This window comes from Gekko japonicus, unplaced genomic scaffold (genome assembly GCF_001447785.1).
Source record: "Gekko japonicus isolate JY-2015 unplaced genomic scaffold, Gekko_japonicus_V1.1 scaffold245, whole genome shotgun sequence".
Taxonomy (NCBI): Eukaryota; Metazoa; Chordata; class Lepidosauria; order Squamata; family Gekkonidae; genus Gekko; species Gekko japonicus.
In genome coordinates this window covers 444,074-470,354 of record NW_015167537.1, presented here as the reverse complement: position 1 = coordinate 470,354, position 26,281 = coordinate 444,074, and the positions used below count along the sequence as shown (strand labels likewise).

Genomic DNA, 26,281 nt, shown 5'->3' with positions numbered 1-26,281 from the left:
TCATCTACTGAAGCCGATGGGCAACAGAATACATAATGAGACAGAGAAACAATTCTTTAATGCAGTCTTTATAGCTGATACCAAACATTCCTTTTTAAACAAAGAATCCAATAAATGTGTGAATAATAGGTGTATCAGTTCCTTCTAGATATTCATATTTCATAGCTGTATTAGCACAGCCCCATTTTTATAGATCTCTGACTATCTTATGATGGGTTAAGTAAGAGAATATATTATTAGCCCTTTCTTGTGCATTTCCTGAAAACAACTGTTTAGCTGCTGTCAGAAGATCAATTATTGGCTTACCCAACTGTGTTGCGGGGACAGCAGACACAAGATGGGACACTTCTGTGCTTAACAACAAACTACTTATCTACAAAAATTGCCTGGGAGATCCAAGACACAATCAACAACCAGCCATTTATCTTATTCCTGTTGGTCTTTTAGGTATAGCTCCTCCTGTATCTCTTAGATAAAAAGCAGCAATTGACTTACTATTCCTGCAGGCACTCATTTTTAACATGTTACTGGTCTTGGATCCTAGTTTCCTGGGTGAAAGGCAGACTTGTAAACATTTGAAATAAAACTGTGAATCGTGATTACTCAGAGCCCTGCAAAACATCTGAAAGACTGTCATACAGCATACTACTGAATTATGCTATGAGTAAAAAATACGCAACACAATCTTTTTCCTAGACACTATTGATTAATTTGAAATGTGGTATTGGAGGAGAGTTTTACGGATACCATGGACCGTCAAAAAGACATATAAGTGGGTTCTAGATCAAATCAAGCCGGAACTCTCCCCAGAAGCTAAAATGACCAAACTGAGGCTATTGTACTTTGGTCACTTTATGAGAAGACAAAACTCACTGGAAAAGCCCATAACGCTAGGGAAAGTTAAAGGCAGCAGGAAAAGAGGAAGACCCAACATGAGATGTACTGACTCAATCGAGGAAGCCATGGCCCTCATTTTGTAAGATTCGAGCAAGGCTGTTAATGACAAGACGTTTTGGAGGCCATTAATTTACAGTGTCATCGTAAGTCATAAGAACATGAGATGCCAATGTTAGATCAGGCCAAAGGCCCATCCAGTCCAACACTCTGTCACACAGTGGTCAAAAATACCAGGTGCCATCAGGAGGTCCACCAGTGGGGCCAGGACATTAGAACACTGTTGCCCCCCCCCCAAGCACCAAGAAGACAGACCATCACTTGCCCCAGAGCCCCTATCTATACCTTGTGGCTAATAGCCACTGATGGACCTCTGCTCCATATGCTTATCTAATTTCCTTTTGAAGCCGTCCATGCTTGTAGCCGCCACCACTTCCTGTGGCAGTGAATTCCATGTGTTAATCACTCTTTGGGTGAAGAAGTACTTCCTTTTATCCGTTCTAACCTGACCGCTCAGCAGTTTCATTGAGTGTCCACGAGTTCTTGTATTGTGAGAAAAGTACCTCTTTCTCTACCTGCTCTATCCCATGCATAATCTTATAAACCTCAATCATGTCACCCCTCAGTCATCGTTTCTCCAAGCTAAAGAGCCCTAAGCTCTTTAACCTTTCCTCATAGGAAAAGTGTTCCAACCCTTTTCTGCAATTTTCCAAAGCTATAATATCCTTTTTAAGGTGTGGTGACCAGAACTGCACACAGTATTCCAAATGAGGTCGCACCATTGATTTATATAGGGGTATTATGATATTGGCTGATCTGTTTTCAATACCCTTCCTAATAATCCCCAGCATAGCATTGGCCTTTTTTATTGCAGTCACACACTTATATTTTTATTTAGGATTTTTGGCTCCAATGTGCATCACCTTGCACTTGGCCACTTTGAACCCCATTTGCCATGTTCACGCCCACTTGTCCATCCTTGACAGATCCCTTTGGAGTGCCTCACAATCCTCACTGGTTTTCACCACCCTGAACAACTTCATATCATCCGCAAATTTAACCACTTCACTGCTTACTCCCAACTCCAAATCATTAATGAACACGTTAAAAAGCAGTGGACCAAGTACTGATCCCTGTGGTACCCCACTGCTTACCACCCTCCACTGAGAAAATTGCCCATTTAGACTCATTCTCTGTTTTCTATTAATTAGCCAGTTTTTGATCCACAAAAGGACTTGTCCTTTTATCCCATGATTTTTGAGCTTACTTAGGAGCCTTTGATGAGGAACTTTATCAAAAGCTTTCTGGAAGTCAAGGTAAACAATATCTATTGGGTCCCCCTTGTCCACATGTTTGTTCACCCCCTCAAAGAACACTAACAGGTTAGTGTGTCAAGATCTTCCCTTACAACCCATGCTGAGTCTACCTCAATAGGTTTTGTTCATTAATGTGCCTACTAATTCTTTCCTTAATAATGGTTTCCACCAATTTACCTGGTATCAACGTCAGACTGACTGGCTTGTAATTTCCCGGATCTCCTCTGGAACCCTTTTTAAAGATGGGAGTGACATTAGCTACCTTCCAGTCCTCAGGAATGGAGGCAGATTTTAAGGAAAGATTACATATTTTTGTCAGGAGATCCAGAAGTTCACATCTGAGTTCTTTCATAAGTCATAAGTCAGAAGCAACTTGACAAAACCTAGCACCCACCCAGGTCATTTTATTGATTTTATTCATTTTCTCCCTAGTGGGGACTCGAGGCACATCATTCTCCTCCATTTCATCCTCATAACAACCCTGTGAGAGATGATAGGCTGTAAGTGTGGGACTGGCCCAAAATCACCCAACAAGTTTCCATGGCAGAGTGGGGATTCAGACCTGCATCTCCCAGATCCTAGTCCAATACTGTAACAACTGCATCACACTGACTCTCACTGGGCTAGATTCAGACTAAATTTTCCATCAGCAGAACATAACATTTCTGCTTCTGCCTTCCCACTGATCACCACAAACTGCTACTCTTGGGGGACTGGCAATCCTGAGGAAAGACATGAAGTGAGTCTGCAGCGAAAAGACAAAATCAGTGGAAATTGCCAGTTTAGTCTGGATTGAACCTGATGCGTAGTTCCTGCCTCTGGTCTTGATCCCATCATCCTCTCAGCAAGAACTGGCCAGTTGCATACAGCTTAGCAAATAACAAGGACCTGCAAGGAATACTGTAGGGCATCTCATTTCTCCCTTCCCCACTATTTCATCTCTCCTTTCCCGGAAAGCCCCATAGCCTCTTCCCTTTTCCTGCTTCCTTCTCTCCTTTTCATCCAAGAACCAGCTGACCTTTATCTACCCCCCTTCCCTTGCCCTAGCAGACATTACCTGGTAAAATTATGGCTCAGTTGCACAGTGCTTGCCGTTGAGCCTAGCTGTGTGGTGAGAAACCTGCAAGGAGTTGCAGGGGGCATCTCACTTTCCCTGGATCCCCTTCCCCACACTATTTTCTCTCTCCCTCCTCCTGGCAACCCATGTATCTTCACGCTTCTTCCTTCACTCCTTTTCACCCCCTAACCAACTTACCTTTTATTTCCCCTACCATCTTCAGCTATATTTACTTCATTAACAACATCCTGCCTTTCTCGACAATGGGGAGAATGTGTAACTGGCCCAAGGTCACCCAGTGAGCTTCCATGGCAGAGTGATAATTCAAACTTGGGTCTACCAGATTCTAGTCTGAAACCACGGCACCACACTTGCTTTTGAGTGGTGGCTGCTTTTGAACAATACCCAGCAGCTAGGCCTGGGTGAGTCATGCACGTTTTGTGGCAACAAGCAGCCTAGTAGTTGTTGATAGGCATGGCTCTGATGAGTCCTCCCTCAAAGGTCCAAACAGCCCTGAAAAGGGCCCTGCCACCACCACCCTTTACTGACAAAAATGAACACCTAAAGGCTGGCAATACTTTTGTGGGTTACCTAGCAATGGCCACTGAGCAGGGCTGGCTTGCTCACTAGGCAAACTAGGCGCTTGCCTAGAGCGCACTGGCCCTTAGGGGCGCCAAACTGGCACCCGCTCCCCCGCTGTCCTGGTTCAGCTGCAAACACTACTGAGTTTTACACATGTTATAATCTTTCTGATGATACAAACGCCAATTCCACCAAAGAACTTAGCCCTCTGGGCACAGAAGGGTCACTCAGCTAAGTTAAAGAAGAACCTAAGTAGGGGGGCTATTACATTAGGACACTCAAGTTGCAACTGACTTATGGCAACCCCAGCAAGGAACTGTCAAGGCAAGTGAGAAGCAGAGGTTGTTTGTGACTGCGAGTGCCTTTCTTTGCAGAGTCTTCCTTGGTGGAAGCCAGATGTGCAAAGCAGGTAAAGTTACAAAAGCAAAAGTGAGTGTTAAGAGCATGGGTGCCAGGGGAACAGGAGGTCCGGGGTACAGATCCAATTAACGGGTCTGAGCCATGGTGGGCGCATGGGGGGGCGCCAGAAGGGATCCTCACCTAGGGTGCAAAATAAGCTGGGGCCTGCCCTGCCACTGAGGTCATTTGTAGAGTCACTGTTTCTGTTATTTTGGGTGGTTTTAACCCCTCAGTGTATTTTTCAGGTTTGTAGAAAGATCTATCTTGTCTGTTCATGGCTCCAATCTCCAAATTGCATTCACAAATCTGGCTATGTTGAGATTATAGAGATGATGATGTTTCTTTTGAAAACTATGAGTTTAGAACTTCCGTTTTAGGTAACTCAGTCAAGTTTACTCAAGGGGTATTTACCTTGGTGAATAATGTTAACACTGGTAAATTGCGAACAGCTTCACACAATAGTCTTTGCAGTGGACGTGAGGAATATTTTGCTAGCTGCAGTGTCCAGCTCTGGAACCAGAACATCTTTATTCTGTTGAAATAATACAGCATCCCTCTGCAATTACATGCATGGTACATTTTAATTGCAAACCATAAGTTATATATCAGAAAACAGTCACTAGATAGCAATGATGTTTCAATGAAAGATCTGAAATATAAATGCAATTATAAATCATTTTCACAACACTCTGGGGGAAAAAAGGTTTACTATAAAACAAGCACAGTAAATGAATGCAACCCAAGAAGTGCAGTTTAAAATTCAAGTAACGCTTTCATGCTGTAATGCCCCTTTTTAAATTCACTAACACAAATGCTAATATAAATACACTATATGTTTGAAGTAGGGTTGCCAGCCCACTGCCAGGGTCAGGGATTCCCTGCCTCATGGGCCATGGCCCCCTCACTGGTCAGCTGGCCAAAGGAGGGACTTATTGGCAGCAGGGAAAGCCTAGCCCTGCGTTTCAGCAATGTCACCAGCAGCTAAAAGAGCCCTAGGCTCGCATCACTGAAAATCTGGCAACATCATTTCTGGCATGCACTGGAAGTGACATCATGACATCGCCTTAGGGTTGCCAAGTGGCACTTACCTTGCTGGTGGGTGACTCCTGTGTGGATCCCGGCGTGCGCACCGCATGCACGTCACAGGGAAGTGACATCATGATGCCGGGCACGCTGGGGGCGGGGCCACGACCATACAAGGGAAAACCATAGAGTTTTCCCTTGTATGGCCGTGGTGGCAACAGGGGATGCCTGCAATGTTTTCAGTCATGTCATCAGTGACATCACTTCCAGCATGCACTGGAAATGACATCATTGCATCGCCAGCAATGTGGCAATGCTCTGGTATTTGGGCAAAAACTCTATGATAAAAACAGTTTCTACCACAGAGTCTTTGCCTAAATACCAGAGCATTGCCACATTGCTGGCGATGCAATGATGTCATTTCCAGTGCATGCTGGAAGTGATGTCACTGATGACATGACTGAAAACATTGCAGGCATCCCCTGTTGCCAGTATGTCCCACCACCACCACTCCCCACTGCTGGAAACCCCCCCAACACCAGTTGCCAAGGGGTACCTGGTAACCCTGGTTTCAAGTAGACATGTGCCCATAAGAATTACCCCATCTCTCCTTATATATAGTTCTGTTTTCAAGTGGCAGCGTTCCATGTACTCCCTCAGTCATTGGCCTGTCAGCCACCACTCAAGAGTACTTGTGTGCCATTGGCCAGGTGCTGGGTCTGCTCCTCTTCCCACCCACTCCCCCTTCAGCCACTGTGCCCTGTCAGAATTACTGGTAAACAGCTTTCTCTATTGACAAAGATGCTTTTCCTGCTTGCCTCCTGTGTGGGACTAACTTTCCCCTCAGTGGCTGTTGGTAGGTGTAACGAAATGGCAGTTACCTGTGTTTGTAAGATGGCTGTGGTTCTTTGTTTAAAATGTTCCCCCATAAGGTTTAATTGAGCTGTAGTTCCAGAGAGGGGCCTGCAGGGGTATTACTCACTGGGCTGAATAGGGCTTCCTCATCTGCTGGCCTACAGTTCCCAGCTGCCCCAAGGTGAAAAAAGTGCGGGAAAACAGGGACTGTCCCAACGGGCGGGGCGGCATCACTATAGACTGCAGCCCATCCAGGGAGGAGGCAGTCTTCATCCCTGGGAGGCAGCAGAAATTCAGCCACTCCACAGTCGGCTGGACTGGGGAATGAATGGAAGTTTCCCTGCTCTCTTGGGCGATAGAGAGAGTCTGAAGTACAGCCAGAGGCTGGTCCAAGGAGAGATCCTATCCTGAGCCCACAGCCTCCAGAGGTAGAGAGTACTGTGTGTACGGAAAGAGGATTGCATTTAATTCCTGCTGATTTATGTCCTGTTGGTTCATAGTGTGTGCTTACTCCTACAGTGTGTGTGTGCTCCATAACTGTGTAAATAGTAAAATAAATTCATTTATTTGGGCTAATAATCTGTGTTGTGCTCTGACCCCCGCTCTGCACAATATCAAAAGGAGGGAGTAGCCCAGGGAAGCAAGGAAAGGCCAGACCCTTGGGTTGCCAACTTTCCAGGGATCCCCCAAAGATTGGGAATTCCATCTCCAAATAGGGAGATTCGGCCAAAGGGGTCTCACTGTCCCTCTAAAAAGGCAGTGACGGGTTCAGGACTCTCTGGTAGTGGGTGTGTGGGAAGTTAGTTCCGCACATTCAGCTCTCCTTCTAGCTCTTTTAGGCAATTCTAAAAGTTCTCTCTTGTGGAGGGAGAGCTGGCAGGGAGTGTTAGTCTAAGGTGGGGTGGGGTGGCAACTCCCCCCAACTGACTAGACCAGCTCTGAAGCAAGGAAATCCAAGGAGCTCCAATGAGACATAGTCACACTGGGCATTAGAAGAGCCTGAAGAACCGCCTGGGTCTGAATAAATTGATTCTCGACCAAAGGAAGCTAAGTGTTGCTTGTTTTTGTCTTTCTTTCTTGTTATATTTAAAACTATCTTGTCCTTGCAAACTACCTTGTAGGCTGCAATTGGGAAGAACAAAAGTGGCGTAGTGAGGGAAGGAGAAGGGGAATGCCCATATTGATCTATTAATTTAAGACTGAAGAAATTTCCCCCAAGGCAGCTAGTTAAAGAATTGATTCTAGTCAAGGGGAAGGAGAAGAGTAGCAATAGGGCATAAATATATAAAAGCAGAGACCTGATAGTTGAGATAATTTTTTTCCGTTTCTTTCATTCTCTACCCCCCGTTGTTAGGAGGTATTGCTTTAAGAGTGGCGGAGTTCCATTCAGGGTTGTGGAGGATCAGCGGATGAAGAGTGGTGATGTCAGATGTGGGAGACTACTGAGAGAGACAGTAGAATCAGCAGAGGCTGAGAGGAGAGGGGTTTTTGGTGTCCCTAACTAGAAGCTATACTATCAGGCAGCTGCACTATGCTGGATTAAAGACTGGATAAAACTGGAAAATATGAGAACTTTAAAATTAGAGGGTCATGATCTATGTATGGGATGGCATGCTTATGTCTGGTATGGGAAGGACAAAATCCATTCTAACTTCCACAATCATATGTTAAGAGGAGCATTAGTTAAAATATGGAATCATATAAAAGAGAGATATTACAGGAACACTCTCAAATGGGTGTCGCCTTTAGAGGCATTCATAAAAACGTCATTAATTACAATAAATAATAGAGACTCTTATGAAACATTACTAAAAAAGAATAATGAATTAAAATCTGAGGAAGATCTGTTAAAACAGAACATACAATTATCCTGGTGGCAATATTTACAATTAAAATCTAGATATGCTAAAGAGGCATCATATGGCTTTGAAACTTGTAAGAATGAACTGGATAAGATATGGCTTTCCTCTAATGACAAAATGATCCAGAAATTATATAATTTGTTGTTGGAAGAGTATATGCTAGAGGATCTGATTAAACCTTCTATGATTTTATGGATGAAAGATATAGGTCATAACTTGGATACAGATGCTTGGTCGAAAATTTGGAAAACCTCTAAACTTATGAGGGCCATATCATATAAGGAGAACATACTTAAGATGTTTTATAGATGGCATTGGTTGACAGAAAAAATAGCAAAATGTTATTAAAATAATGTAAATAAATGTTGGAAATGCAAAAGAATGCTCTGTACGTTCTACCACATGTGGTGGAGTTGTGTTAAAGTTCAAAAATATTGGTGTAAGATCCAGAAAATAATTTATGAAATTACTGATGTAAATCTGAAAATAGAACCAGAATGCTATTTGTTGAACATGTTCCTAGAAAACTTAAAGATTTGTGACATATATTTAATGATAATGATAGTAACATCAGCTAGAATGTTATGGGCAAAATACTGGAAATCTGATAAAGTTCCGAGTGAGGAAGAGTTGACTAACAAACTGCTAACTTTGGCAGAGATGGATAAAGTAAGTGTAATAATGCAGGGCAAAGATGAAGATATTTATCTAAAGAGATGGGCGAGGGTATATAATTGGATAAAAAACAAGATGGAAAGACAGACCCGAACTGCATAGAAATAGGAGATATGTATGTTTGTTTTTATTTTAAAAACCAATAAATAAATTGTTTCCAAAATAAATAAAAAGGCAGTGACAATTCTGTGAGTGGTGGCAGCGAACTTAAGTGAGATATACCCATGGGACAAGGGTGGGAAGCAAACAGCTGAGTTGTAAACTGGAGCCCGTTTCGCCACAGTAGGCAACTAAGCTTGGTTCAGACAAAGGAAGGAAACTCTTTGCAGGCCTTTGTGAGGAACTCATTGGGGCCAATCCTGACTAGGGTTGCCAGCTCCAGGTAGGGAAATTCCTGGAGATTTTCTGGTAGAGTCTATGGAAGCCAGGGTTTGGGGAGGGGAGAGGCCTTAGCTGAACAGAATGCCATACAGCCCACCTTCTAAAGCAGTTATTTTCTCCGGGGGGGATCTGTTGTCTGGAGTTCAGTTGTGGTACCTGGTGATCCTCAGGCTCCACCTGGAGGTTGGCTGCCCTAGGCATAGCAGTCAGTGCTTCAGAGCAGGGTCTGATAGATCCAGGTTCTTGCTGTAGAAGCTTAGTGGGTGATTTTGGACCAGTCACAGACTTGCAGCCTTACCTACCTCACAGGGTTGTTGTGCAAGTCAAAAGAGGGAGAGGAGAATGATGTAAGCTGCTTTGGTCCCCACTGCAGAGAAAGACTACTTTTCCTCCTGGGAAACCATTGTTGTCAATCTCCAGGTGAGGGCTGGAGATCACTCAGAATTACAACTGCTCTCCAGATGGCAGAGATCAGTTCCCCTGGAGAAAATGGTGGACTCTGTGGCAGTCACCTGGAGAGGTTGAGGTTTGAGAAGGGGTGGGACCTCAGACAGGCACTCCCAACCAGCCATTCCCTCCTGGGGAACTACTGTTGCCAATCTCAGGAGTGGAAATCACTCAGAATTACAACTGATCTCCAGGAGGGAGGGGGGAGGAGATGCAAAGCTGATATCAGAGGGGCAGATAATGGCAGGTTGATGCTTGGCTGGGAAGGAGATAGGGTTGCCAACTCCAGGTTGGGAAATCATGCAGATTTGAGGGGTGGAGCCTGGAGAGGGTGAGGTTGGAGGAGGGGTGGGACCTCAGACAGGTACAATGACATAGACTCCACCCTCCAAACGAGCCATTTCCTCAGGTAACAATTGGTGCCAATTTCCAGGTGAGAGCTAGAGATCACTCTAAATCACAACTGCTCTTCAGGTAACAGAGATCAGTTCCTCTGGAGAAAATGGTGGACTCTGTGTCATTATACCTTGCTGAGGTCACCACAGCACATTGATGCTGAGTGCCCAAGGCCTTGGCACTCTCCCAGAGCCTCTTTCTAGAGCTCATTGTATTTATTTCCACAACGAGCCTTATTCATAGTATTAGCTTAATGCAAAGTGCTGTGCTTTGAAACTCTCTTAATCTTACTGCATTACCTAGCATACAATATTTGTAGTTCTTCAAATTATTGTAACAGCTCGTTTGATAAGATGTTAGTGTTTCCCGCAGAAAGCATAAACTGCAGACAACATGATTTAACTTTGTAATGTGACTTAAAAGCTTTCAAATTACCCAGTGGATTGGGGGGGGGGAGTACTAAATTAATATATGAAAGACCATACAGCTGATTTTGTTTAAAGCAGGCTTTACTTTTTAAAAACTTAGTTTAAGGTATTTTTTATATTTTGGGAGCCTATATGAATGTACATTAGTCCACATTGATTTTTCTCCCTTAATCTTTTCTTTCTCCTATTTTGAGATAGCTTAATAGATATCATCCATTTATCTTCTGTTTTGTTCATTTAAAATATCTGCCCTGCTTCTCTGTATATTTGAAGCAACTTAGAAATCAGTAAGAAAAATTACATTAAAACAAAATTGGTATAATTGTTCATGAAGTCTTTTGAAGAAGCTGGGGGGACAGCCAGGGATCAACCTAACCCTGAAGAAAACAAAACAATTGTTCATGATACAGTTTTAGCATGTAGAGACTATGGCTATAATCCAGTGCAGAACTAGGCATGTTCAAACTAATCGATTTCACTAGGATTAAATATACCTTAATTCTATGATGATTGGTTTGGTGCTGATATCAGAACTCAGCTGTTCATTCTTTATAATTATACAGAATGACATATTATGTATTTGAAATATGTATATTAGATCTGTTGGGGCTAGCTGGTATAGTTAGTCCAGTAACCACTGACTAGTTAGCAGAGTGCATAAAGCTTCTAGCACAGGAGGAAATTCAACCAAAGTAACAAAGCTTAGAGTGCCACAAAGGTACGCAGAGCCATGTTTTCAGTTTAATAGACGCCTGCTCCTTGGGTGGAAAGTTATGGCGAACCTAAACAGCATGATAAAAAGTAGAGACATCACCCTGTTGTATGCCAATAAAAGGTATTTGACTTTGAGACATCACCCTGCCAACAAAAGTCTGCATGGTTAAAGCAATGGTATTCCCAGTAGTCATGTATGGCTGCGAGAGTTGGACTATAAGGAAGGCTGGACGCTGAATAATAGATTCTTTTGAACTATGGTGCTGGAGAAGACTCTTGAGAGTCCCTTGGACGGCAAGAAGATCAAATCAGTCTATCCTAAAAGAAATCAACCCTGACTGTTCCCTGGAAGGCCAGATAATGAAGCTGAAGCTCAAATACTTTGGCCACCAAAGGAGAAGGGAGCACTCATTGGAGAAGACCCTGATGCTAGGAAAGATTGAAGGTCAAAGAAGACAGGGACGGCAAAGGATGAGATGGTTAGACAGTGTCATAGATGCAACGAACATGAAATTGAGCAAACTTCAGAGGACGGCAGAAGACAGGAAGGCCTGGCGTGATCTGGTCCATGGGGTCGCAAAGAGTCGGACTCGACTGTGCAACTGAACAACAACAAAAACTAGTCTCTTTATTCTAGAATTAAAATCTGGATAGGAAAGATGAGAGCTAGGATAGTATTCTAGTCTAGCTAACTAAGGATGGACTCAGATGGTGAGAGGCCATCTGAATCATGGTGCCGAGATGAGGACAGCTTGTCCTCCCTCTTGGTGCATGCAGGAGGAAGGAGAGAAAAGAAGAAACGGAAGGAAGTTGTTCCCTGAGATCTCCATTCTCCATATCAAAGGGATAGTGACAAGAGAATAAACACAGGAAGGAAAAGTCAGCGTGACTATCTAGCTGTCTCTCTCTTTTGTCACGAAGTCTGGAGGTTGAGGCAGGGGACAGTGCCTTCACTTTCAACAAGATCATGGTCCAGCTGTTCATTACCACCACCTTTAGCACTGAGCATCCCTTAAAGTTGACTAATACAAATATGTACAATCTTGCTGTAGTATTGCAGTACCCAAACTGTGCACAGTATCTGCTCAAAGATGCCCTACAACAATAAAACCCTACACTTAAAAAGATGAACAACTCAGAAATCAACTCATCTCTTCAAGGAAATTGCACAGAAACCCTTGATACGCCCATCTATACAGAATTGGCTAAATTACATTATTAAAAATGTAGTAATAAATTAATTTTAGCTAACCTAACATGCGGAGGGGAGTAAAATTATGAGATGCAATTAGAAGCTGGAAAGAAATAAAAATATGCTGGAGCATAGTTCTTGTCCATGCTGTCTGCACTCTAAGAATGACATTCTAGCCACCATTCATTTAAATCAGAGAACTTTTACAAAGATTGAGGTTTCATGGCTCTGACAGACTGGAGTATTTTTCAGAACTGGACCCAAGAGGCAATTCATGCTGTACTCAAATGGTCACATTCAGGAAATCAAGGCAGACTGAATTTCAGATCAAAGAAACCACATACTAACACTAAGTTTAGAAGATAAGTGATGAGTAGGGACGGGCACAAACCAGCTCACAAAGTAAACACAAATTTTGGCTGGTTCATGGAGTGATGTTTGTGAAGCGGCAACTGGCATAAACATTTCACAAACTTTGGTGCTGCTCACAGCGGTTCGTGAATGGATATATTTCCAGACACGTTTACAAAACTCCAAGGCAAGAAGGGGGAGGGACTTCAAAGCAACAGAGTGGGCAGAATTCTCCAGCCTTCGACTGTTTTCTTTTTTATTTTTCTCTGTGTCTCGGGTTTCTATTGGATTCCTGGCTGCTCTTGTCAGTTTCAAGAGGTTCTTTTTTTCCTTTGCTGGCTTAGGTTCCCTTCCCATTTTCTTATAAAGTGCTTGCAAAATCCCCCCCACAACTTGGAGTGTGATTCTGTGCTAGACATCAGTCCTGTTGAGTTGGCATTGCATCTCTTTGATTGCACTGGTACTGCTGGGCACTCTGTACATTGCACTGTTTCTGCTGGGCTTGCAGAAATGCCCACCACTTTCAGTTTCTGCTGCAGAGATTCTCAGAGACTTTGATTCTGTTCTGCTGGGCTTCTTTGGGGTGCTGTAAATTGGATCTTGTAAATCCAATACCAATCTTGGAGGGCAGGTAGAGGAGAGTCAGCTGGAGATCCACTGCAAGTTTGGTGTCTCTAGCATGCAGGAGGGCTGTTCTATGCATTCCTGAACCAGTGCTTCATTTCCCCAGAAAGCACTTTCCTGGGGGCACCTTCTTTGGAGGGGGCATAACTTGGACCCCCTAATTATCACCAAACCTGGAGGGCAGGAGGAGAGTCAGCTGGAGATCCCCTGCAAGTTTGGTGACTCTAGCACACCAGGGTGTGTGTGTTCTACTGCATCACAAACTGGTTTGGTTCATATGAAGCCTTTTCAGTTCATGATGGTTCATGGTTCAGTTCATGAGTATACCACGAACCACAAACAATCACAAATCACATTTTCCTGGTTCATGCCCAACCCCACCAATAAGTACAAGTGAGAAGAGAGTTTTTTTTTGGGGGGGGGGGGATGAGCCGGGACAGATGAGGGACCAAAGATGCAGTGACAAGGAAGACACAGGAAGAAAGCAGACACACAGAGATCAAGGAAAACAAGTAGACAAACTGAAGCCACATTGAAGCAACCATGAAAGTGACTTCGCACAGAAGTAAAGGATTTTGCGCCTGCTCTGATATTTATAGGCAATGGAGCCAATCAAGTACATGACCTCTAATCTGTTCATGCAGAATTCTTCATGCAAGTACTGTAGAAAGCTTATGAAGAAAACTTTAAAAACATATAATGAATTAGTCTCAACTGATCCACATTTCCTCATACCACACAACTGCTGTTATACTTTGTCATGGAACAATCAACGGAAATTAGTTCAAACTCAACTGTAAATGGACTACACAACTATCATGGACCACTGCAGATGGTTCCAGTGTCAGCCTGCCATACTCCCACAATCCACAGACAACCACAAAAGCAACAGATACGGCCTGGTGAAGGTTAGGGGTAGTCTTTCTCTTTAAAAAAAATATGGTGTGCTTATGTGCTGTATCTCCACAAAAGTAATCTAACCTGAAAGGAAAGTGTGCAGACTCTGCACTAAAATGAAAAACAGCAGTGCATTTATTTCACAAACAATCCAATTTTAAAGAAAGACCCTCAATGGCTGGCAATAAGAGGTATTGTAGCAGAATATATTTTAAATGCATGTTTTTATATTTATTGTTTACAAATATTATTCAAGCTATAAGCTTGTTTTATAGTGATGGCCCCTTCCCTAAGCCTATGTAGATAAAGTGTGTTATAAATCTAAAATATAATAAAGTCTTCTAGAACGCCTAGTACTCCCTGCTGTCTCATTCATCATTTTGTAAAGCAGCCATAATACCCATACAAATGTAATATGGAACATCAAAACCTGGCCAGTGCTACATTCTAGGAATCAGCGCAATAAATCCTTACTTCAACTATAAATAAGTCCTGACACTAGAACAAACTATAATTTAGACCAATTAATAGCCTGTTTGTAAATCTAAGAGATAAATAGGCCTCATTTTCAATTTCCTATTTTTAATAATGTCATGTTCTTAAATAATCCCGAAGCTTCATGCTAATGGCTTGTTATAGCCAGGGGATACTGAATGATACTTTATTAAAGCACACTTATGACTATCTGGAAACAGCTGTTAAGACCTAATTTCCTGCACCATCTCTTAAATGCCTAATTGCAAATGTGTACTTGAGAACCTAAGACCTACCTCACAATGAAAATATGAATCTATAGATAACCATAACCATGTCTTAAATTATGCATTGGTAGCTGGCCAGGAATCCAGAAACAACACCTATCATCAAATATTATAGCAACAATATCTAGTATGAGATTGTACCTTCTTGAATAATTCTGCATATCCCTGTTACCTAGACCCTTTCCCATGTCAGCTTTAAAATACGTCAGCAGCATCATGAATAGGACCAATGAAATCAATCAACCAAAGATGCCAGACTTTTATCATGTACAATGTATAAATATATTTTAGAAAATCTCTTTGAAAATTGACCCAGTCAGCACAACTTTTCCATACTAAGTATAGGTGCAGATATTATAGCTATCATACAAAGACTGCTTTGAAAGTGCTCCACAGAAGAACATCACACACTCTATTGCACACTGTCAGCTCACCCAAAGGTTTAAGCCACTGCATGCAAAGATTCACTGGGACTGGAAACTTGTTACGAATTTTCTAAGTGGTGGCCAAAGGCATGGCTACATCTGGCATAGGTTCAGAGATAGAACATAACTAAGAAAGTCATAGCTAATTGGCATACTGCAGCTGTTTTAAGATTTAAAACCAGTCTGTATAATGTTTCATGAACATTGAAGGTATGAAGACTATGGTTCATGTTCATGTGCACTACAGCTTGCTAGAAATACACCAATAAGCAAATCGGTACAAGAGCTGTTGCACATTATTATGCTGCAACAATCTCCCCCCCCCTTAAGTTTTTTATATTGTTTTACCACACAGGATACTGAATGTAACATCAAACTCCATGTAACCCTCCCACCACCCTCCCTTCCACCATAGCTCATCAGCAAGAGAAGAAGGTAAGAGCTACACAAACACAGGCCGCTAATAGAAGAGATTTAAAAGAGGGAGCCAGAAATATGGATGCACCTAGACAAGGTGGGGCATCACTGCTCAATGTGATACAAGAAATCCTGCCAGGTTGAAGTGAATGTTTCAGGAACATCTCTCTTATACAGAGATCTAACATATTACTGACATGGTCATTCACAGAAGGAGGAATACGAGATTTATAGTGCTGCAAAATAATTTGCATTGCAACCAGTGCTGCATTTGAATCCATAAAACTTGATATTCAGTTTCAAGTTCCACTGGGAACACAAGGAATCTAGATTGAGTTTCGTTTGGCTTCTTTAATGAAAGTACAGAACCAGGTGGGTAGCCATGTTGGTCTGAAGCAGCAGAGCAAACTTTGTTATAATGAAAGTATGTCCTGGTAGAATTTCTAAGGACTGGAGTAGAGAAAGCAGGGGGCGTCCAAAGCTGCAAAAGCCTCAGGACCAACGGATGTATTGCCAACTACCTGTGGCTGAGAGTGTACAGAGTATTGAAGGGTTTGAAGTTATCAACTGAGGAATATTAGACCACCAGACACCAAGTGTCCCCCCCCCCAAAAAAAATATCCTTGTTCCCTATCTTATCCTTAAGATTTTTCCGAATAGTTAGATCCTTGTGTGTGAATGGATCAAAGACCAATTGAGTGCTAACCATCTGCTAGGCCAATTTAAGTGGGTAGAACCCAGGGCTCACTGACATAGGGGACAGAACTGGTACATTTCTAGGTGAGATCATTCAGGTGCTCCTGATTAGGAGTTCAGAGTCCAGTGTTTCACATTAGACAGCAGGAAGTGATACTGGCACAGATTAATGATGAACGCCCCCTTCTTCTTCCATTAGCTGAAGCTCTTTATATGCAATCCTGAAGGACCCCAAATAAATTTGTGAAACACAGAATCGATTTTTGCAAAAAATCTTCAGGGGATATGTTCTGGAGCCTCTCTCAGGACATAAATGTTATGTGGAATAGAACTGATCTTAAGCATGCTAATTCTACCCCAGATTCTCATAATTAAGGAGGACCATCTATTTTACTTGAACTAAGGAATGGATCTTTCTCGGAACAATAAGACCAAGACATCTGACATCCTCAGCATCAAAATTCAATGGCCAGAGGCTGCACGTATCAGAGGAAACTCGTTCTCCCAAAGACCTCCCAATTAATACAGTGTCCTGATAATTCAGTGATAAGATTCATCAATTCCTGTTAAGGACCAGACAGCACAACTAAAGCATCATATGTATATGAGGCCACTGATTGTCATATGGCATATGTCAAGGGCTCTAGAGCCAGGTCAAGCAGAGGAAAGAGGGCAGCTTTGGGAAGCTACAACAATGTTGACTATAATCAGTTGTTGAGCCATCAAGGTAAAAATCATGAATGTTGAAACAGTATGAACAGATTTACTCTTGTTTCCTTATTTCCAATTTTGTTTCTATATTCTCAGAGATATTTTGGCATAGCTGGAATGTTCAAGAACTTAACAAAATTCTGTGGTTTCAAGAGTAACTCAGTAAAACATATCAGTCTATCACATAACACAGTGGTCATGTAACCACTGAAGATCTCCAGTGCTGTTTCATATGTCTCCAAGCCCAAAATGAAATAATAGTGGGAAATGCCAAACAGCTGGATAATTCTTTTGGCATTTTCATCACATGCTGAAGAGAGAAGCCCATTTGTCATTTTAAAGTGTAAACTGAAATACAAGTTTCCTCTTCAGCAGCACAAGCAACTGCAGTGGAAACAATGGAACTCACAGCTGTGTGTAGAGTTCTCCCTTGCACATGCATATTGCTTAGCTGGATTTCAACTACACAGGATAAATGCAGTAGCTGAGTTTTAATTTGAAAAATGGTCAAGTGTTATCTCTTCTGGCAACTCTAAGGCACGGTAATATGGTTGTACACACACAAGCAAACAGGAATGCTAGCTCATCATATTAGGGTCTAACACATACTCTCCTGCTTCAGTTTGGGGGTCACAAGTACTACCACCATGAAGCAGGGGGAGCAAGTAAGCAAAACTAACTGTATTTTTTTTTTTTGGTAAACAAATTTTATTTTCTCAGGAATACAACATATAAAACATTTCATTCTATCAACTGTCTACCCCATTCCCAGTTCCTCCCCTCCCTCCAATGGCTTCCCACAATGCTTCCACCCCTGCTCCAAATTACTTCATATCATCAACAATATCAGTTTTTCATCATTACAATCTAAAGATAACATCGTTTGACTTAATATTGATCTAAACATATTAAGTTTTGTTTCACATCCCAGTTCTTTTCCAGATAAATTTTAAAATCATTCCATTCTCCAAAAAACTCATCGTCTTCTTTGTTATTCAGTTTTTTTGTAATCTTATCCATTTGTGCCATGAACAGAACTTTTTGTATCCATTCTTCAACCTCTGGTACCTTTTCTGTCTTCCAAAACTGAGCATAAATCATTCTCGCTGTCACTATCAGGTACCAGAGTAAAGTTTTTTTAGTCGTATTGACTTCTTCCATTTTGAGTCCCAAAAGCAGAATTTCCGGTGCTTTTTTAAAAGAACATTTCAGTATTTTTTGCATTTCATTGTGGACTTTTGTCCAAAAGTCTACAGCTTTCTCACAAGTCCACCACATATGATAAAATGAGCCCTCATGCCTCTTACATTTCCAGCATTTGTTTGACATATTTTGATTCATATTTGCAATCTTCTTAGGTGTCATGTACCACCTATACATCATCTTATAACAATTTTCTTTAACATTAGTACATGTCGAGATCTTAATAGAGTTTTTCCACAAATATTCCCAAGTTTCCATATCCACTTCCTTATTCATATTAATAGCCCATTTTAACATTTGTTCTTTAACAGTTTCATCTTCAGTATACCATTTTAACAACACCTTATACATTTTAGAAATATTTTTTCCTCCTCCACTTCCCCATACCTTTTCAATTTCATTTTTTTCCTCTCTAAAACCATAGTTTTTTTTGTCTGATCTAAAAAGATCATAAATCTGCATATATTTCAACCACTCATATTCATATTCAATTTCATTCTGCTTTTTCATTACCCACTCTGTTCCCTCTTTTTTAATTAAGTCTCTATATGGCAACCAGTCTCTACCTCGCTGTCTTGAGTAAGATATCAACACTTCTACTGGTACAATCCACAATGGTCTTAAGTCACTCTGGTACTTCTTATATCTCGTCCATACCATATACAAAGCTTTTCTCACCAAGTGAAGTTTAAGCAAAACTTAATCAACAACACAAATAACAAACATGCAATTATACAATACTGTAATATACAGTTTAGTCACTGCTAAACGAAATCAATTCTAACCATCAAAATCAAGTCAATACATAATGATGCTCACAATGTTTTAAAAAGGTAAGGGACATATTTAGTAGGTGGAAGCCCCCTAGACTGTGAGAATATTAACCTAAACAAAATCCTGTCCACTACTATTGTTTCCTGTTCTACTACTACTCCAGCATGATTTTTCTCCCTTTTTTAATGCATTATCTTCTTCAGTTTGCAATACGCATCATCGCAGCCAATCAGGGATCATATAAACGTCACGTCCCACCTCCGCCCCTCGCTGGTCTTGCCCCGAAGGCATGACACAGAGGCTCTGGACCACCTCCCGCTGCTGTCTTCTCCGCCAGGAGGGTTAGGGAGTGCAGTAGGCTAGGTCCCAGAATAGCAGGCCCAGCTGTGGTGAGTTACCTCACTCACCCTGCTGGGCTCTGCTCGCCAGGGCTCTGGAGCGCATTCCCTCTATTTCTCTACTGCTCTGCCCAAGAGACTGGCCACTTCCTCCTTGACCTGCCGCCTGCTTCCTTCTTGTGAGTCCCATCCATCTACACTGACACTTCCCGCTTCAGGCCCTGATGGGTTTGTTGCATCTCACTTTCCCCTTGGACGGGGCCCTGCTGCATTTGTCATGCCTCACTCCCTCCTCAGATGGGGCCTCGCCCTGCCATGCACACTGCCAGCTTGTTTCTCTTCCTGGTTTTTTGTCCAGCCGGCTGTCCGGAGGCCTGATGACCTTTCATCTGCCCGGTGTGGCTCCTGGCCCTTTCAGCACACTGGGTGAGTTTATTTTGGGGCCCTGGGCTGGGTGACGGCATGGGGAGGGGAGGGACCGTGGGCTTCCTGCAGGGTTGCTGAGGTTTGCGGTGGTGTTGAGGGTGTCAGAATGAGGGCCGGCCACACCCATGGCTGGACAATAAAGAACAAGAAAACAACATGATACGACACAGCCAGATTTGGGTAATGAATGTGTCATTGACCTGGATAGCCCAGGCTGGCCCAGTCTTGTCAATTCATGAAAGCTAAGCAGGGTTGGCAGCAATGCTCCCTCTAAGTGTGGAGTCCTGTGAGCAAAAATTCTACTTTGTGAGCTACCAGCGTTAAAATTGTGAGCAGGCAGGTGATTTGGCTACTGCATAAATTAGTTTGCTCTGGACTGGAGACATCCTTCCTGAGCTAAGACAAAAATGTGTAAACCGGAGGGTAAAAAACTGTGAGCTAGCTCACCCTTACTCAGCTTAGATGGAACACTGGTTGGCAGTAGTTAGTACTTGAATGAGAGAGCACCAAGGAAGTCCAGGGTTGCTACGCAGTGGCGGGCAATGTTTGTCTCTTGCCTTGAAAACTCTATGGAATCTCCACAAGTTGGCTGTGACTTGATGGTACTTTACACACACACCACTCAGAGTAAATTAAGCAATTAATGCTTCCTGGATCAGTCACCTGCATGAATTGCATGACACCAATACACACATTTGGCCAACAGGCTGACATTACTGAGGGCAAACAAAGGTGATCCAGAGAGAATTGCTCTGACTGGCAAACACTTCCACCTCCTTTCTACACACTTACCAAAAAGTTAACGGAGGGAGTACTGTCATTTCTGAACTGCTGTCATTTCTCAATGTGTTTGTGAAAAGGGTCCTCTTGGTTCAGCCCTAGTAAAAACTTCTGACAAAATGCACATAGGTTACTGTCTAGTTAGCAACAATTATAGTATACCCAGATGGTCTAGCAAATCTGCATTTTGGACTTCAGCAAAAATTTAGAGTTCCATAATCACACCCAGCATATTTCTTTATATCTCCGAAATCATTCTTAAAGGCATTAAATACAAGGAAGCTATTAAGTCAAATATAATAAGAGCTTAGAAGAAGATTTAAAAATCATAATTAAAGCCACCAAATGAAGCCCACAGAAAGGCAAAAACCCTAAGCTTAAAGAACTACTGTCTCTTTTAATATTCTATTAACTACATATCCCCATTTCCCTCAGCCATTTCCTTTTTCCAAATAATGGATTAGAAGCATGTTGTTCTGTGCTTCATCAGCTCTTTTCTTGCCCAAATGTTTCCACACACTACTTCCTTCCTCTATCCTGCTTTGCTTCTGCTTCACCAAGTTATAACCCTCTCTCTATTGTTTGGGGGAGGTGTCATGGCTCAGTCACACAACACTCGTACCTTGCAAGCAGAAGTTCCCAAGTTCAGTCCATGGCGTCTACAGTTAAATGATTTCAAAAGCTAACAGATGATTGGGGAAAGCTTTCACTGTGAGAGACCCAAGAGAGTCATGGCCTGCCAAAGTATCCAGTGCTAAGCTCCATGTACTTAACTCAATATAAAGCAGCTTCATATGTTCCTTTGTGCTTTTGAGGAAAGGTATTTGGCTTCAAGAGGAGGTTGGAATCCAGTCACTCCTGTATAAATGTAGCAGGGAGGTTTTCTGAGAGGGCCTCCAGTTTCCAACTACTATCAACAGAACCATCAGAGAGAAGAGAGGAGGCAGCCAGGAGCTCTTCTATCACACTTGAACCTATTTCAGCTGAGAGTCCCCTCCCAGAGACACATTCAGTGCTGAATTTTAACTGCTAGTTCATTCCATTTTGATGGCTGAGAGCATCTTTTGGAGCCCAGTTTTAGGTGAGACATAATTAAAATGATTAAAAAAAAATAATTAAAAACTTTTATGTTGTCGACCTAGGATGTGCTTGCTTAGGTTCTGTAATTTCTTGCTTGTGTACAGACTACCTACAGATTTTTTCCCCCACTGGGAGCCAAAGGTTTTGTTTTCTAATTGCTGAGAAGATTGGGGATTTGAAAGAAAATGCTAACAGTCAGTCAAGTAAATTTCACCAGTGAATTCCCACATTGAGAACTTGAATAAGTGAATGCTGTTCAAACCATTTTACAATATTGTATGCTGTCACAAATTATAATGTACAATACTAAACAAGTCCTCAAACTACAGATCTCTTGATGCATTAGCTTTCACAAAAAAGAAAGAGACGCCACGCCACAAGAATTTTATGTAATGCTTCTATTGCATTAGCTGCTTCATCTTTATCTTCTTCCTGTCAGCATTCAGACAGCAGTGGAAATGCAGAGAGCCTCATCCTCTCCGATATGCAGCCTACTGTCTTGCTTAAGAAATCTTCTTGAGTAACACAATTACTAGCTACCATAATTCTAAATTGTTATGCAACAACCTGATCATTATTCTTTTGATACACAAAAGACAGAGACACCACTGTTCCAGATGGCTGAGAATCGTAAAGATGCCCAGCCCCCCAGTGTTGGAAGCAGGATGGGCATATTCTTTGCTGTAAATCAACTCCCAGATGAATTGAGCCATAGCTAGTACCTCGATCTGGTTAGGATCCTGTTCTGTGCCATCCTCAGAAAAACAGTTTATTCAGCCTTGTTGGGGTTGTTTATTTCCAGCATTTATATGCTCCAACCTCAGCAACAAAGCCTTCCTACTGGCTTATGATTGTAAGTGCTATAAGTGCTACAGCAAGGTCAATGGAACTGTTCAAATTTCAATAGATCATCTGGAGTACATCTTCTTAAAATAACATGCACTAGGCTGTAAAAATCCAGTGATTCTTAAATACTGTGGGTTGGCATTCCACAATGGATTACGGGAGCCTTCTGATATTTTACATTGAAGCAGAAGACAAATCTGACAGGCCAACAAGCACTGCATGCACAAATAAATCAAACCTTTCCTGTTTATTTATTTTTGTTTTGCCACAGGAACTGGTATTCAGAGATACACAGCTCAGCAGTTACCATGGCTAATACCATGGCACTGGTATTTCTGGCCACTGTATGATACAGAGTGTTGGACTGGATGGGCCTTTGGCCTGATCCAACATTGGCATCTCTTATGTTCTTAATAGCAGTCAATGACCTACCCTCCATAAGAAAATAGGTCTGAGCAGGATAGGTCAGTTCTTTCATCCTGGTAATGCTGTCACTCCAATAAGACCTCACCCAAGCTACAGCACGCTTATCACTACTCCTCTCAGACCATATTGCAATACCTGTTGGGTATCGCTACATTCCTAATACCTAAGGTCTAGTCTACACCTGCAACAGAAAGAAATGAGGAGAGGTAGCGAAAAGGACTAAGTGTCAGGATGTTGTAATGGGTAAAGTGTCAGTGCAGGAACTGGGAGACCCAGGTTTAAATCACCAAACTGCCATGGAATCCTGCTGGGTGACCTCAGGCCAGTCATACACTCACAGCTTAACCTACCTCATAGGGTTGTTGCAAGGATAAAATGGAGGAGAGGAGAACAATGTAAGCTGCTTTGGGTCCCCATTGGGGAGAAAAGCAGGCTATACATGAAGTAAAAACATAAGTCCTATACCAGAAGGCTGCACAACTAGGAAATTAGCACAGCAAAGAACATGCTAGGAAAAAATGTTTCATTCTGGTTTACTAGCTTTCTTACTTGCAGGGGTTTTGTGTGTATGGGAAAGCATTAACAAACAGCATTCCTCACCTGCAGCCTTAAACAGTATAGTCCTGCCTATAATCCCAGGAGTCTGTCATTTCAATTGCATTATGTTTAGAGCAGAAAGTCAAATGGAAGGTCATCTAAAAAGAATCAGGAGAAGGCAAGGGAATACACCTATTGGCATCAGTGTGCTGGAGAAGCACAGGTGTGGGGTTGGCCTCACATTTCAACCAATAACCCTCTCCTGCTCATTATAACCTTGGTGGTGGTGGTGGTAAGTGCCATCAAGCCACTGCTGACTTATGGCGACCCTATAGGGGTTTCAAGGCAAGAGACAGTCAGAGGTGGTCTGCCATTACCTGCCTCTCCATAGTGACCCTGGACTTCCTTAGTGGTCTCCCACCCAGATACTAACCAGGGCTTACCCAGCTTAGCTTCCAGCATCTTATGAGACTGAGCTAGCCTGGGCCATCTAGGTCAGAGAAAACGGTGGTCAGGTTGCAGCCAACTTATGGCAAGCCCACAGGGCTTTCAAAGTAACAGATGCTTAGAGGTGGTTTGCCGTTGCCCGTCTCCACGTAGCAACACTTAACTTCCTCCATGGTCTCCCATCCAAGTACTCACCAGGGCCACCCTGCTTAGCTCCGGAGATCTGATGACATCAGGCTAGCCTGGGCTATCCAGGTTAGGTCCATCCATCATAATCTTACCACTCCATATTTTCATCTTGAATCTGACTAGGGTTGCCAAGTCTGGGTTGGAAAATATCTGGAGACTTTGGGGCTGGATCCAGGAGAGGGTGGGGATTGGGGAGGGGCTTCAGCCTGGTACAATGCCATAGAGTCCCCCCTTCAGAGCAGCCATTTTCTCCAGGGGAGCTGATCTCTGTCAGCTGGAGATCAGTTGTAAAAGCAGGAGATCCCCAGGCCCCACCTGGAGGCTGGCAACCCTAAATCTGACAGTTTTAAAAAATTCATTTGCAAGAACCATGTAGCGCTGATCTAGCTGGTATGGCAATGAGATTCAACAGAGTAATTAAGTCCTGCATAAAGAAGCTGGTATAACACAAAGTAAGCGGGCCTGGGTGGCATCAAACAGCTTTTAAAAGTACCAAACAAGGTAGGGATGATGGTGGAGGTTTCCCATAATCAGAATCTAACAAGCGCCCTCCACTTCCTACCAAAAGTAACAAATTGTTTTCTGTTCCAAGAAGTGAATAGGAAACCATTTTCCATTTGTTAATCAAGGGATTCAGTAGAAAACAGTCAACGACTAATTTGGATATAAATAAGAATGTCACAGGAAATAAGTCTGACTCAGAAACACTCAGGAAGTGAGAACAAATCTTTTCAACTGGCAAATCCCTGTCCACCTTTCAAACACCCTGTTTGCTGAGCTCACTGGCTAAGAACACAACCGCACCGATTCGAAGCAAACGCAAAACTACTGTGACGCAAGCCATGTGGTAGCAAGCTTGAATAAACTTACTTCAGTGTGAATAGGCTCGCCAGACTGAATAACTACTGCAAGGATGGGAATGTAAATAATAATAATAAAATAAAAGAGAAAGGCCTACAAACAATCAGCATCTCTCCCCCCCCCCGGAACTTTTTAAGGACGGGGAGGGCAACACGTCTTGATTTGCTGAAATGCTAGATCCTGCTGGGGCTTTCCCCCTTCTTAGAGTACTAACCTCCAGCCGTTTGCGCCCTTACCGCGGCCGATTACCGTACAGAGCGACGGCCTCTACTCGGCTTCCTAGTACGCACCGACCGATTACGCGTCTCCGCAGGGTGTGCTCTTCAGCGCCATCTTAAGGTATAAAACGGTATCGGCTTCGGCTGGAGCCACAACAATTCCGCTCCGCCTGCCCTCTCCCTTTCCTTCCTGGGTGTTCTGCGAGCCGCCGCTCCGATTTAGGTTTTGCCTTGGTAGGCGAGCCAAGCCAGAAACGTGCCTGGATTTAGTAACTCTGTAGTGCCTTCTGAATGGATAATCAAGAACAATGGGAAAGGGAAAGTAAAGAGGAGGCGTGTGGCACTTTAAACACTAGCAAGAGTTTATTCCAGATTCCCTGGACTAGATCCCACTTTTCCAGATGCTTTTCCAGATCCCACTTTTAAGCACCACACCATACTGGCTCTCAAGAACTGGACTCTAGTCCACAAAAGTTTATGCTGGAATAAAAGTCTTTAAAGTGCCACAAGACTCCTGCTTTGTTTTGCTGCAATAGGCTAATAGGGCCACCCCTCTGGTGCCAAAGCAGTACTAAATGTACAAGGCACACATTCAAAGACGAATGAATGCCTCAGGGACGTACATACTTTTGCCAGTGTGTTTTTCCCCTGAAGCACTTGGAGCCTGGAGCAACAAGCATGATTACTATTATAGCACATCATTTGGAGTTCTAATATTTAACTTTTTTATTGATTTTACAAATTATAACGAACAAAGCTTATGACAAAGATGCATAACAATAAAACACAGTAGTTCTATATATTGAGGTTATCCGTAGAAAATAGTGAAATTTCTTATGCAGATTATTCATGTCATAGAACAAAGTAAAACGATATCATTTAACATATTAACAGTATGATAATTACTGAATATTGGAATGAGTACAATTACGATAGCTGTCGCTATCAGTTAGCAAAATATCATAATGAGAATATCTATGGTTAGCATGTAAACTGTAATGGAGAATTTTTAACATACAAACTCAGATCCATTTGAGATACTCTTTCCATGTT

The 26,281-nt window shown here is 42.5% G+C and overlaps 1 protein-coding gene across 3 annotated transcripts in view; it reads right to left on the bottom strand.

Annotated features, from left to right (window-relative positions):
• The window catches only part of LOC107112397 (chromosome unknown open reading frame, human C5orf63), a 29,586-nt gene extending 4,253 nt beyond the window's left edge, over positions 1–25,333 (bottom strand). Inside the window, exons 1-3 of one of the 3 annotated variants that reach the window (XM_015413526.1) lie at positions 25,225–25,333; positions 20,637–20,735; positions 4,660–4,780 (exon numbers count right to left, since the gene is read on the bottom strand). In XM_015413526.1, coding sequence (XP_015269012.1) covers positions 4,660–4,773 — 114 coding nt within the window. In that variant the 5' untranslated portion in view covers positions 4,774–4,780; positions 20,637–20,735; positions 25,225–25,333. Of the gene's footprint in view, positions 1–4,659; positions 4,805–20,636; positions 20,736–25,224 lie in introns of all 3 variants that reach the window. The other 2 variants (XM_015413524.1, XM_015413525.1) reach the window with 2 other exon arrangements.
• Between the last annotated feature and the right edge of the window lie 948 nt (positions 25,334–26,281).